This window comes from Phyllobates terribilis, unplaced genomic scaffold (assembly GCF_046119375.1).
Source record: "Phyllobates terribilis strain yellow unplaced genomic scaffold, ASM4611937v1 Scaffold_29__1_contigs__length_15306474, whole genome shotgun sequence".
In the NCBI taxonomy this organism is placed as follows: Eukaryota; Metazoa; Chordata; class Amphibia; order Anura; family Dendrobatidae; genus Phyllobates; species Phyllobates terribilis.
The window spans coordinates 12,136,671-12,151,926 of record NW_027362789.1 but is presented as its reverse complement, the minus strand read 5'-3'; the positions used below and the strand labels follow the sequence as shown (position 1 = coordinate 12,151,926).

Below are 15,256 nucleotides of genomic sequence, written 5' to 3'. Positions count from 1 at the left end.
GAAGGTATCGCTCAACACTAGTTGTGAGTGATTGTCTCATCAGTATTTTGCGCCATCTTTATGTGGGTTTGCTGAACCCTTGTAGTGCATTTAGTTCTGAGGATCTGGGCAGGTCCCTGCTGCTCTTTTTTTGCTGTGTTTTTTCATCAATTATATGTAGCAGTAATATCAGCAGTATATCACAGAAACAAGAGGCAACTAAAAGTTTTTATTGTGCAATTTGAATTCACATGGTCAAAATCATTAAAAAATGGCTCATTTCAGAAATGAACCTGACAAGTTTTGAAAATATGTAAAACAGTGTTACATGATCTGAAAGGTCCTTGAGGAAGTCTTCAGCTGCTCATTCAGGACATGCAGCCTCTGTGCAGGTCCCTGTAGTTTCTTCTCCTACTTTACACCAATCAGTTAGATAAGTGGAGTGGAGGAGAGAGCAATTTTCTGATTGATCAGGAAGGACACTGTTTCAATGTTCTCCTCAGTAACAGGAAGCTGCCTAAAGTCTATAAGACGCACTCACTTATTAGAAACATTTTTTCTTGCTAATAAGTGCGTCTATAGAAGTTAAACATTTCCCACATTAAGAACATAAAAAAAGGCTTCTTCCTTGTGTGACAGCTCTGGTGACTAAGAGATTATTTATTCGCAGAACATTTTACATGAAAATGGCTTCTCTCCTGTGTGAATTCTTCGGTGATTAACAAAATTTGATTTCTGTGTAAAACATTTTCCACATTCTGAACATGAAAAAGGCTTCTCCCCTGTGTGAGTTCTCTGGTGTATAGCAACATCTGATTTCAGGTTAAAACATTTCCCACATTCTGAACATGAAAAAGGCTTCTCCCCTGTGTGGGTTCTCTGGTGTATAAAAACATCTGATTTCCGGTTAAAACATTTCCCACATTCTGTACATGAAAAAGGCTTCTCCCCTGTGTGGGTTCTCTGGTGTATAACAACATCTGATTTCACAATAAAACATTTTCCACATTCTTTACATGGAAAAGGCTTCTCCCCTGTGTGAGTTCTTTGGTGATTAACAAAATTTGATTTCTGTGTAAAACATTTTCCACACTCTGAACATGAAAAAGGCTTCTCCCCTGTGTGAATTCTCTGGTGTATAACAACATCTGATTTCCGGTTAAAACATTTCCCACATTCTGAACATGAAAAAGGCTTCTCCCCTGTGTGGGTTCTCTGGTGTATAACAACATCTGATTTCCGGTTAAAACATTTCCCACATTCTGAACATGAAAAAGGCTTCTCCCCTGTGTGGGTTCTCTGGTGTATAACAACATCTGATTTCCGGTTAAAACATTTCCCACATTCTGAACATGAAAATGGCTTCACTCCTGTGTGAGTTCTTTGGTGATTAACAAAATGTGATTTCTGTGTAAAACATTTTCCACATTCTGAACATGAAAAAGGCTTCTCCTCTGTGTGAGTCCTTTGGTGACCAACAAGATTTGATTTCCGGTTAAAACATTTCCCACATTCTGAACAGGAAAAAGGCTTCTCCCCTGTGTGAGTTCTCTGATGTCTGATAACACTTGATTGCTCGGCAAAACATTTCCCACATTCTGAACATGAAAATGGCTTTTCCCCTGTATGAGTTCTGTGATGTTTCATAAGATTCGATTTCTCTGTAAAACTTTTCCCACATTCAGAACATGAAAAAGGCTTCTCCCCTGTGTGAGTTCTCTGGTGACTAACAAGATTTGATTTCTGGTTAAAACATCTCCAACACTTGGAACAAGAAAATATATTCTCTACTGTGTGAATTTTTTGATGTTTAAGAAGAGACATTTTGAGAGGAAAACTATTTCCATATTCAGAATATGAAAATGGCTTCTTTGCTTTAGGAGCAACTCCTTTTTTAATGATTATTTTGTGACTTTGATTTTCCTTAATAGTTGGTAATGAATCAGAAGACAGGACCTGTTTCAAAGGATCAGATGACAGATCTTTGCTGTGAAGGGATGATGGTAAATCTGGAGTAATGTCATTCACTTCAATTGAGTCCTGTGGGATCTCAAGATCATCTGATTTACAAATTGAAGATGTCAGCTGTACCTCTGATCTCCTGGTACAGTCATCTGCAAAGAATAAAATCAATTATTATTTTTGAATTAAATATCCTTGAATTTTATAGTTTTGAAAATTTCTACCCTGATGATGACAGCTGTCGAAACGCGTTGGATTGACCCCTAACCCAGCTGCAGAGGCGCCCACAGGCCTCCGTACCTCGTGCACCCTGCACACCACGTGACCTCGCGTCATGCTGCTCTTTTTTCGCGCGCTTCCCTGGAGACGCACATACTCTCGCACCTTCTCCCCTTTCTCTCTCGCTCACCCTACCCGGAAGCCAGCGAGCACGCGGCAGTCACGGGTCGGTACTCCGCTCTCGCTCCGGATCCCTATTATCTCCCGACGTCACAGCTGTCATCAGACCGTAAGTAAGAACAGGCCTCAGCCCCACCGACTCCACACTAGATCCAGCTGACCTTTTCCAGCTGACTAGACCCAGCTGACCTCTCTCTCCTTATCCCCACAGCACTTGCAGCCAGTATCCTCACCTGGCTCCGCACCCCCAGCCACCCATACCGCTGTATTTTGTAACCCAAAACTAAGCAGCCAGCCAGAGCCTCCTGGTGCACCATACCCAGACACTACGTGTCAGCCTGAGCCTCCTGTTGCACCCTACCTATGGCCACCTCTGACCAAACCAAAGTCTCCTACCACAGCCTCCTGCTGCATCCACACCACGGAGACAAGAAGAAGTACTCACCACTCTCCCTAGACATCCCTGGACACCCCCTGCCCCTACCAAAAAGGTAAATCAAGACCTCCTGTCACGGAGACTGTATACCACAGCCACAACCAGGCAATACCTTAGTAGTCATATGTGCCTACTTCCTCCCCCTCCCTACAGATTTATCAGCAGCCAACAAAGACACCAATTGTCAGCCTGAGCCTCCTGCTGCACCCCACCTCTGGTCATCTTTAATACAACCAAAGTCTCCTGCTGCCTCCACCCGACAGGGACCAGGACTACTACCTACAACCTATCCTGAGACATCCCTGGACACCCCCTGGACTTACTAAGCAGGTAACTTAAGACCTTTTTGCCACTAAGATTGTGCACCACAGCTACAATCAGAAAAAACCCTACTAGATTTAATCCTCTATCTCTATCTCCCCTCCCTCCCTACAGATCCACTCAGGACCAGCAACCAGCAGCCCTCTGTGGCATACCTCCAATCTCTATCTAAGGAGGACAAGGACCCCTACCTCCTAGCACACCCTACAGCCTGGACACCCCCTACAACCCTCTAGCAGGTAACTATAGTTCAACGCTATAACCACTGGGCTCCATATCCTATCCTCAATTCTTATCCCCCCCCCCCCTAATAGAGCTACTCTGGAACAGCAACCAGAACCATCCACATAGCCTGCTGATTGTAATATCAATAGCAGGGAATTTTAAGTCTGTCACTATTTAGACTGGGTCTTGCACCCTAACCTGATTACATTACACCCAATAAGTGTACACCAAATATCTTTTTTTCTCCCTCCCTACAGAGCTACTTGGGAGGAGCAACCAACAACCACGTCCACAGCCTGCTGATTGCCATATCAATAGCAGGTAATTCCCAACCTACATTCTAGTCTGCCATAAACACTCACCGCTCAATACTATCCCCACTCATCCAACCCTCCTGTGCCCTATCTTAGGCACTTCCTGTTCTCCACCACAGGCACCACCACGTGCTGCCAAAGAACCACTGTACCCACTACAAAGTCCTATCAACAGGTAACTACAGACGATAACCTACCCCCCCCCCAATCGTTTCTTAATATACCTATCTAACATATCCCTATCTGTCCCACTAGGTCCAAGAACCACTGTCTCTTCAACCATCAACTCCGACCGACCATCACAAGATTCTGAGAAGCAACCCATTTATCTATTAATATTTTTTAGGTACTTTTATCTAGTGTATACCTATCTATTTTAATACTTATCTACGTATCCCACCCAGTGAAATCACTGGGTTTAAGCCCTTTTATCTATTTTTAATCAGCCATTCTAATCACCTGTTTTGTATCAATAAAATTACTTCTTGTACTTGTAAAACTCTCGTGCCCTCTCTTTCCTCACTACCACCAGCGCGAATTTACACCTCCTAAATTAGATTAACACTAACTTGGACACCCCTGGTTCCCTGTCCACAAATTCGCTGCCACTGGTAGTGACGAGCCTTACAGCGCCTCCTTCACCCAATACCAAATTTCTACTTAAACTGTAAAAATGGCAAGTTATGTAAAAATATTGAATTATTCACCAGGACAATGACAGTTCACAGTCTAATAGAAAACCTTATAGCATAAACCAGTAAAGTGTGGTGTTCAACTGATTGTTCATTCTGCCTCCCAAATATGAAATAAGTCAAACAATGTTATGTACAGTTGGGAAAATAAGTATTTGATAGTCTAGTGATTTTGCAAGTTTTCCCACCTACAAAGAAGGGAGATGACTGTAATTTTTATCGTAGGTACACTTCAACTGTGAGAGACAGAATCTAAAAATAAAAACCAGAAAATCACATTGTATGATTTTTAAATAATTAATTTGCATTTTATTGCATGAAATAAGTATTTGATCACCTATCAACCAGCAAGAATTCTTGCTCTCACAGACATGTTAAGTTTTTCTTTAAGAAGCCCTCCTAATCTGCACTCATTACCTGTATTAATTGCACCTGTTTGAACTCGTTACCTGTATAAAAGATACCTGTCCACATCCTCAATCAATCACACTCCAACCTCTCCACCATGGCCAAGACCAAATAGCTGTCTAAAGAGACCAAGGACAAAATTGTAGATCTGCACAAGGCTGGGATGGGATAAAGGACAATAGGCAAGCAGCTTGGCGAGAATGGAATAACTATTGACACAATTATTAAGAGATGGAAGAAACACAAGATGACTTTGAATCTTCCTCGGTCTGTGACTCCATGCAAGATCTCGCCTCGTGGGGTAAGGATGATTCTGAGAAAGGTCAGGAATCAGCCCAGAACTACATGGGAGGTCCTGGTAAATGACCAGTCTAAAACATTACCGTTAGTAACACACTACGCTGGTATGGATTAAAATCCTGCAGGGCACAAAAGGTCCCCCTGCTCACACCAGCACATGTCCAGGCCGTTTGAACTTCTCCAATGACCATCTGGATGATCCTGAGGAGGCATGGGAGAAGGTCATATGGTCAGATGAGGCAAAAATAGAATTATTTGGTATCAACTCCACTTGCCGTGTTTGGAGGAAGAAGAAGGATGAGTAAAAACCCAAGAACACCGTCCCAAACGTGAAGCATGGTGGGAGAAACACAATTTGGGGGTGATTTTCAACAGGACAACTGTACCATATTGAAGGGAGGATGGATGGGGTCATGCATCACAAAATTTTGGCCAACAACCTTCTTCCCTCAGTAAGAGCATTGAACATGGGTCGTGGCTGGGTCTTCCAGCATGACAATGACTCGAAACACACAGCCAGGGCAACTAAGAAGTGGTTCCATAAGAAGCATTTCAGGGTCCTGAAGTGGCCTAGCCAGTGTCCAGACCTGAACCCAATACAAAATCTTTGGAATGAGCTGAAACTCAATGTTGCCCAGCGACAGCCCCAAAACCTGAAAGATCTGGAAAACATTTATATGGGGGAGTGGGCCAAAATCCCTCCTGCAGTGTGTGCAAACTTGTTCAAGAGCTACAGGAAACATCTTACCTCTGTAATTTCAAACAAAGGTTTCTGTACCAAATACTAAGTAAAAATCATGCAATGTGATTTTCTGGATTTTTTTTTAGATTCTGTCTCTCACAGGTGAAGTGACCTACGATAAAAATGACAGATTTCTCCATTCTTTGTAGGTGGGAAAACTTGAAAAATCAGCAGTGTATCAAATAGTTATTTTCACCGTTGTAGGTGAAAATAATATCAATAAAAATGTCTACTCATCTCACAAAAACAAACCCTCAACTCAGGCCCATCATCTGCCAGTGTAATAACAGAGGTTTCCACATTATTAGTGGCTCAAAGGTTCTAGAAAAGCAACATGGCTTCCATAACCCAATCCAGCAATATCCGCACTCCCAAAGTCATATCTCCCCCTCACTTCTGAGCCTTGCAGTGCGCCCAAACCACATTTAGCATCCATGTATTTGGCATTACTATAGTGAGAAGAACCCACTTCATTTATGGTATGTGAGTGCCCAGACTGTGCTCCAGGAGACAATGTGTTCGGTAATAAAATGGAATATTTGCAATTTTCACTCTCCAACATCCACCGTGCAGAAAGTGCCTGTGGAGTCAAACTATGGATATGGAAACTAACAGTGCAATAGTTACTTTGTGTCCTTCTCCTATTGGGGAGAATCAAGCAAACACTGGTGGAGCTATTAATTCTATCTTACCAGTGGTGAATAAGGATAGTGGTGTTTCTAATGATACAGAGGAATCATCACTAGTTGATTTTGGGTTAAATGAATTAATTGGTGCAACCTCAACGCAGAGTGTTAGTGCATTGGATTTTTCTATTTTAACTATCCATCCTGATTCCCAAAATTCCTTACCAACAATATCTCAGTCATTAAGTGTAGGGCATACATCATTAGAGGAAGGTTCCACTGATAAATCAGTGAAGCTACCACCTCCACAAAATATAACTTCTTCAATATAATTGATATCACCAGCTGTAATATTAACTGATGAAACTGCACCGCCTCTCAATGGTAAAAAGAAACACAGCGGTCCTTTATGATACAAAAATCCCACAGTTTTTTCAGCCGGCCCAAGCTCGCCAACCAAAAAGAAAAAGAAATATCAGGGATGTAGGGGCGAGGTAGAGCCATCCCAAAAAATAGCAGCCCTGTAGGATTTGCTAATTAAAAAGACAAAGCCATTAGGGTAAATATTGAGGAAAGAGAAAAAGATGAGAAGCAGAAAATGGTATGCATTTTACCCTGTCTGACCACACCTTGTCTGAGGCTGAGATCTCACGATTGCGTAAATCAATAAACGCCAGTATACCCCTTGCTAATAATGGAGTCGAAAATCATGTGCCCGCTATGGGTTTCCACCATGTTCCACTAGGTGGTAATTTTTATCCTACTCACCATAAGGGAAGTCATCTCGAGACTTTTCAGCAACTGATTTTAAAAGACATTCGCACTTTTACTCATATTAAAAAGAGGGATAACCTGACGGCTCCAGAAAGACAAGCCATCTCTAGTTTACGGAAGAATAAAGGAATAATTATTAAGGAAGCTGATAAGGCGGTGGTATTGTGGTGAGGAATCGGGGTTGGTACACTGGAGAAGGTTTGCGGATACTCAGTGATACTGATTATTATAATAAATTAGATTGTGATAATTCTGTCACCATCTTATGGAATATAAAAGCTTAACTAAGGGGGCCCTTAGGGAGGGGATCTTAGATGCGAGAGAGAAAAGATTTTTGGACATACAATTTTTTCAGACCCCTTATTTTTATTTCCGACCCAAGATCGATAAAAGTACTACCAATCCCCCTGGTCGCCCCATCATTTCGGGGATAAAATCTATAACAGCTAATTTATCATATTATGTCAATTTGTTTTTACAAAAATATGTGATTAGGCTTGAATCTTATTTAAAATATTCTTCACATTTTATTAGCTTGTTGAGGGATATACTTCCCCAGGAGGAGGGCAGCATGGTGGCTCAGTGGTTAGCACAGCAGCCTTGCAGCGCTGGGGTCCTGGGTTCAAATCCCACCAAGGACGATATCTGCAAGGAGTTTGTATATTCTCCCCGTGTTAGTGTGGGATGTGGTCTGCAGAACCTCTCCTTTATTGATTGTGTCTTGATAATTGCCAATAATTTACATCTATTGTCTATTCCATTTGAACAACAGCATGTGAAATTGATTGTTAAGTGTTCCCTTTATTTATTTTGAGCAGTGTATAAAGTATAAAAATATAAACCAAGGAAGGGGGGATGGGTGCTTTAGATGTAGACCATCAAAATGTCTCTGTTGTGAGATCTTTAATAATGGAACAAAAACTTTTAGTTTGCACACCACGGGGGAGACTTTTCAGGTTAGATGCCGGACAGACTGCCATTCTTCATGTGTGATATATTTGTTGGAGTGTACATGTGGCCTACAGTACGTAGGTCGCACCATACAACCAATGCGCGCCAGGCTAAATAAACATCGGCAGAATATCAGAAATGGAGATTTGTTCCATAGTTGTCAAAGCACTTCTTCTTAGAAGATCAGAAAGATCCAAAATATCTGCACCTTACGATTATTGATCATATATCTGACACGGTGCATGATAGATAGAAAAGGTTGGTAAACCGGGAAAATTATTGGATCTATAAGTTGGGAACTTTATCCCCGGAAGGTCTGAATCTCTCACTTAACTAAGTAACATCATTTATATAGAATTGAAAAATGTAGTGGATATTTATTTTTATTAGGTTTTTAATATGTGTAATTATGAATATATGCAGCTTTTACTCTTTTTATATTCTTCTTATATATATATATATATATATATATATATATATATATATATATATATAATTTTTCATGTAGTTTTATTTTTATTGTTGATGTTTTGTCTCTGTTATCAGCCAAGTCAGGTTGGCCCTTAGAATGGGAACCTGTATGTAATGGTAATGGGGATTTGAGGGTTAACTGGTTAATTGTTTGCACCTGCTGGTTAATTGTCTAAACTTCTATATAAAGTGCTTGTGTGGTAATATTGGCCATCACCTGATGAAGGCGGTATTAGCCGAAACATGTTGTGAAGCCATTTGATTAATAAAGAAAATGACGGACTAACAAATACCCCGGCTGCCGTCACCTTACCCCATTGAAATCCGCAGCGACTTTGTACTTTGTCACCAGGAGCCGCCTTATTCATTCTGCATGCAGCGCTGGTGATGGAGGAGACGTCAGAACCAGAAGCTCTGGGCGGCGCAGGCTCTGTCCAGCCACTAAGATTAGGGTTGCTGGGACCTGTAGTACCATCCAGTCTGGCAGTATGGGTGTGTGTGCTGTCCAGCTGGAGTAATCTGCTCCTTGCTTCAGCCATTTGGAAAGCACCATACCCTACTAAAGCTGGAAGCATGTTGCCGGAAGCTGCCAGATCCAGCCTTGTTCTCCTCTGGTTCAGTCCTCTGTGCTCAGCTCCCGGCTTGTGTATTTGTTTCTGTTGTGATCCCGGCCCGTTTACTGACTACTCTTGTGTCTTCTGATTTTGTATTTTCTCTGCTCTCCTGGTTCTGACCCAACTACCTGAATATTCTTCTTCCCATCTCACTCCACAGAACAGCAGGTAACATCGTGGCCCAAGCCTAGGGGTCTCTGTGTAAGTCCAGATCCATGTAGAAGGGATAAAGGATGATGAGCAAGGCAAACCCTGGGATCTGGAAAATTAAGTATATAGCGCCAAGCTTGTTCGTGGTAGCCATCTTTTGAGCTGCCAGGTGACCATGATCAGCGCCCCCAATACATTGTGTCTGCAAACTATTCCAGCAAGATCTGCATTCAGATACCTAAATGGCGCTCCTTCCCTTGTGCCCAGACAGTAGTGTACAGCTGTATATAGGGTATTGTTGGATTCAAGAGAAGTTGGAATATTATTTGTAAGGTCCATTTGTTTCCTATTATCCTTTGTGAAGAATTCCAAAGTTATCACCATATAAAGTGACACACGTCAGATTTGAAAAATGGGCCCAGAGAGGAACAGAAAACTGGCTGCAGGAAGGGGTTAAATCAGAGAAATTTGGGCACTAACTACTGTAGTCAAAAACTAAGACTATATACAAGAACACATCTACTAAAATGATCAAACTCAGCAGTCTTCATCAGTAATAAATGAGTAACTAGTGGTGAAACCTCTCTGGGGTAATTAGAGTATGGGGCTCGGTGGTTCTTCGTAATCTAAACTATCGTAAGGGCCAATATTTTCTGTCAGATGAGTTTCAAAAAGAAAAAATAGACATTGAAAGAGAACTTTTTATAATACTGCAGAGCTGAGGTGTCTTAAATTTAGATCTTGGACATTTGGAAGAGGCAATGGAGATCTTCTTTTAAAGAATATCAGTTATTTACAGACTCACATAAGTGAGGCAGGACAATCCCACCACAATCAAACTATCATACAGAAAAAAACTATAAAAAAATACATTTTTTTTATTCTATGTTACATCTCTAACAACAATATATGTATCAGGGAGAGCTCCAACACTGAATCGGAGTCGCACTCATTTATGGTGGACCATTGGAGCTACTATGAGTCCTGACCAGGAGAGTAGAGAAAGTATTAGCGCCCCCATTTCAGGAGAGATTGTGCAGTAATCTGAATTCCTTAGGATTGAAAACATAATGGAATTTATGACGTGGAGTGAATCCATGAAACCAGGGCTGGAGCCAACACATCTCCTGCAGGCGGGAATAAATGTATATTACAGCCATCAGCCACGCACAGCTTAGAGTTATATCATGGCACAGGTGGAATGTTTTATGTAGTTTATCACAATCCTGTTTGAAGTTAGTTGGTTTGAAAAGAAATTGAAAAGTCAGGATAAAGGGAAACTCTGCTGTTATTGTACAGAAATTCACACTTGGCCTCACTGCACATTTAATGTTGTAGATCATAAAAGTGAAGTTTGGCCAGAAAGACTGGACCTGGTCTTGTAGGGACCATATGAGGACATTCAGCAGCACAGAAAGTTTTTGCATCGCCATATTTTGATAGCTATAATTTTTCCATAGTTCGGCCGACAGTCATGTGACGGCTTGTTTTTTGCGGGATGAGTTGATGGTTTTTTTGGTACTCATTTTGGGCACGTGACTTTTTTTTTATCGCTTTCTATTCCGATTTTTGGGAGGCGGAATAAACAAAAATCAACAATTCAGGCATTGTTTTTTTGGGGTTCTTTTTATGCCGTTCCGCGTGTGGAAAAATTTATAAGGCCGCTTTATTATTCGGATCAGTATTACAGCCGTACTACATTTATATTGTTTTTTTAGGTTTTGGCGCTGTTACACAATAAAAACTATTTTTTTTTTGCATCGCTTTATTCTGAGAGCTGTAACTTTTTTATTTTTCGGATGATGGAGCTGTATGGCGGCTTCTTTTTTGCGGGACAAGATGACGTTTTCAGCAGTACCATTTTTATTTACATTCATCTTTTTTATCGCGTTTTATTCCACTTTTTGTTTGGCAATATGATGATAATGCACCGTTTTTTGCTTAGTTTTTTTTTTCTTTTACGGTGTTCACTAAAGGGGTTAACTAGTGGAACAGCTTTATAGGCCAGGTGGTTCCGGATGCGACAATACCAAATATGTGTGCTTATATTGTTTATTTATTTATTTTTTTCATATATTATTTTTAATGTATGTTGTAAAAATATATATTTTTTAATATATTTTTACAACAGGCTGATCGCAGTTATAAGGCATAGCAGAGCAGGATCACTGCTATAACTAATAAACTGTCAGCTCTGCAGACACAAGTTACTTTGATCATGCACTGCGCATGATCAAACTTAACTTGCTGGGGCTGGTGACCCGGATGTTGTCATGATGACATCGGGTCACCATGGCAACGATCGGGACCCCGCTGCTGTCCCTCTGCTCACTCGCTAAATTCTGCAATCACAGCGATTGCAGCATTTAGGGGGTTAAAGTGCTGCCGGGAGCGGTGCGGGCACTGCGTGCCGGGTGTCAGATCAGCTGACCCGGGCGGCGATTGCGCCCGCATAGCCTGTGTGCGGGTGCGATCGCCATGTCGTAATAATACGTACCTGGTCCATAAGGTCCAGAGCACAGAAACTTATTATTACTTACAAAGTCAGAAAGGGGTTAACAGTTTTGTGTAGGGGAGAATGTTGTGGTCTAGAGGAAGAATGGTGATCACACGATTGTGATACAGACGGACTACACCACTGATAAAGCAGCCGGCGACTGAGAAGAATCTGTGACTTATCAGCATTTAGTGGTTACTACTCACCTGGGTAGTCATATGTAGGAATCTCCTCTTTACACCGTTCATCACCCCTCACATATGTCTCTGTAGTATTAATATGGGTCAGATCTTCACCCTGAAACAAATACTGTAAAAGTCACAGACAGATGGAGAAGTCACATCTATGATCAGCTCTAATCCTGCCATCTCCACCGTTCTCATTACACAAGTATAAAACATATAATACTGGTGGATAAAACAAGACTGAGCACCAGGGCTGTGGAGTCGGTAAGCCAAACCTCCGACTCCTCAATTTCCATGACACCGACTCCACGACTCCCTCATACATGGTCCATTATTAAAGTGGTAAATTTACTGTAGCACAGATTCATCTCAGCTAAAAGTCTAGACCCTTAGATCAGGAATAGGACAGACATTTATAGGACATTTCATAAATTTCTCAAATTCTTATGAAAAAATATTCCCCACAAACTGCATTGAACTACTGTACCCAATTTATTATATATTTTAGGAGTCGGAGTCGGTCCATTTTATACCACTCCGACTGCGCCAAAATGGACTCCGACTCAGCCCAGCTGAGCACAAGACCTCCACAGCCGTCTACACATCATAGGGGAGATCTCATTACACCTTCTCTCCATCTACCTGATGATCCTGAGGAACATTGGGATCTTCTTGTTTACAGTCCTGTGGAAGAAGAGGACGGGGACATCTCTCTGGTGTTGTCCTCTTACTGGATAGATCTGGAGGAAACACATACAGGGACTGAATTCATTCTTTACATACAGATAATTATAGGCCGTGTGTATTTAGTCCTGTCTATTACCTGGTGATGTGAGGGGCTGGGGAACCTCCATCGTGACGTCCTTGTACAGATCTTTGTGTCCTTCTAAATACTCCCACTCCTCCAAGGAGAAATGGACAGCGACATCCTGACACCTTATAGGAACCTGACACATACAATAATACCGTCATCCCCCCGATCCCTTCATAGCGTTACTGTATAATGTCCCAGCATTCCCAGCAGTGTCACCTCTCCAGTCAGCAGCTCAATCATCTTGTAGGTGAGTTCTAGGATCTTCTGGTCATTGATGTCCTCATGTATCAGGGGGTGAGGTGGAGGCCCTGTGATTGGGCTCAGGGGTCTTCCCCATCTCTCAGACACAGGGTCCTGACAGTGCTCACTAGAGGTCTTCTTCACTACTGTGTAATCCTGGTTATGTAGAGACACAGTAATAAATCTCACTCCAGACATTTCCAGAGTCCTCACCTCTCCAGTTCTGTCCATCTGTTATTCCCATAGATAAGAATGATGTAATGTGACGTCATCAGAATCTCTCACCTCTCCAGTAAGACGAAAGAGGATCTCTAGGGTGAGGTGAAATATCCTCTCCGCCATCTTGTCCTTGTCCATATCCAGTTTTGATGGGTAAATCCGGAAAATTCTCTTATATAGAAGATCTTCACTGAGATGATCTGATATTGTAGGGACCTGAATGAGAAGAAGATAAGTAGATGTAACATCATAAAAATCCTGTGTAATAATACAATTACTGGAGATAATTAGAGAAAAATATGAGGAGATTTATTATTTTACACTATTTAGTTTTTTCTTTATATCTGCTAATAAAACAAATATATTTTAGAACACAGCCAACAAGCAGTTTCTTCCTCAGAGTCGGCAGCTGAATACGTTTCTCATAGACTCATCTTCCATAATGCTAATTGTCATCTCATTTACTGACATTGGAATCGGCATTAGCAATACTGCAGGAGATATTCATTACACGTGACATGAGGAATAACTACTTCATGAGGAGGACGACATCTTCATCTTCTTCTACTGCTCCAGAAACATATTTGGCCACAGTGCTTCACTGACTACATCTCCACAGGCCGTCTATATGTCTATATGAATGTTTCCTGTCTTCCTCGGACTGTAATCTTCTATCTTGTTAGATCTTATGTCTGATTCACATACAGAAGTTTGATGTACAGTGGTGGCCAAAAGTACTGGCACCCCTGCAATTCTGTCAGATAATACTCAGTTTCTTCCTGAAAATGATGGCAATCACAAATTCTTTGGTATTATTATCTTCATTTAATTTGCTTGCAAGGAAAAAACACAAAAGAGAATGAAGCAAAAATCAAATCATTGATCATTTCACACAAAACTCCAAAAATGGGCCAGACAAAAGTATTGGCACCCTCAGCCTAATACTTGGTTGCACAACCTTTAGCCAAAATAACTGTGAACAACCGCTTCCAGTAACCATCAATGAGTTTCTTACAATGCTCTGCTGGAATTGTAGACCATTCTTCTTTGGCAAACTGCTCCAGGTCTCTGATATTTGAAGGGTGCCTTCTCCAAACTGCCATTTTGAGATCTCTCCACATGTGTTCTATGGGATTCAGGTCTGGACTCATTGCTGGCCACCTTAGAAGTCTCCAGTGCTTTCTCTCAAACCATTTTATAGTGCTTTTGGAAGTGTGTTTTGGGTCATTGTCCTGCTGGAAGACCCATGACCTCTGAGGGAGACCCAGCTTTCTCACACTGGGCCCTACATTATGCTGCAAAATTTGTTGGTAGTCTTCAGACTTCATAATGCCATGCACACGGTGAAGCAGTCCAGTGCCAGAGGCAGCAAAGCAATGCCAAAACATCAAGGAACCTCCGCCATGTTTGACTGTAGGGACCGTGTTCATTTCTTTGAATGCCTCTTTTTTTTTCCTGTACACTCTATGTTGATGCTTTTTCCCAAAAAGCTCTACTTTTGTCTCATCTGACCAGAGAACATTCTTCCAAAACGTTTTAGGCTTTCTCAGGTAAGTTTTGGCAAACTCCTGCCTGGCTTTTTTATGTCTTGTGGTAAGAAGTGGGGTCTTCCTGGGTATCCTACCATACAGTCCCTTTTCATTCAGACGCCGACAGATAGTACGGGTTGACACTGTTGTACCCTCGGACTGCAGGGCAGCTTGAACTTGTTTGGATGTTAGTCGAGGTTCTTTATCCACCATTCGCACAATCTTGCTTTGAAATCTCTCGTCAATTTTTCTTTTCCGTCCACATCTAGGGAGGTTAGCCACAGTGCCATGGGCTTTAAACTTCTTGATGACACTGCGCACGGAAGACACAGGAACATTCAGGTCTTTGAAGATGGACTTGTAGCCTTGAGATTGCTCATGCTGCCTCACAATTTGGTTTCTCAAGTC

General features: G+C 41.7%; 1 protein-coding gene across 1 annotated transcript; it reads right to left on the bottom strand.

Moving 5' to 3' along the window:
- Positions 1-242: 242 nt before the first annotated feature.
- LOC141178707 (uncharacterized) lies at positions 243-13,802 on the bottom strand. The gene is made up of 7 exons (XM_073660586.1): positions 13,785-13,802; positions 13,386-13,535; positions 13,077-13,256; positions 12,870-12,993; positions 12,689-12,786; positions 12,068-12,158; positions 243-2,093 (listed from the first exon to the last, which is right to left on the bottom strand). The coding sequence occupies exons 1-7, from the start codon at positions 13,800-13,802 to the stop codon at positions 640-642; spliced, it is 2,115 nt and encodes a 704-aa protein (XP_073516687.1). The 3' UTR covers positions 243-639.
- Positions 13,803-15,256: the final 1,454 nt, after the last annotated feature.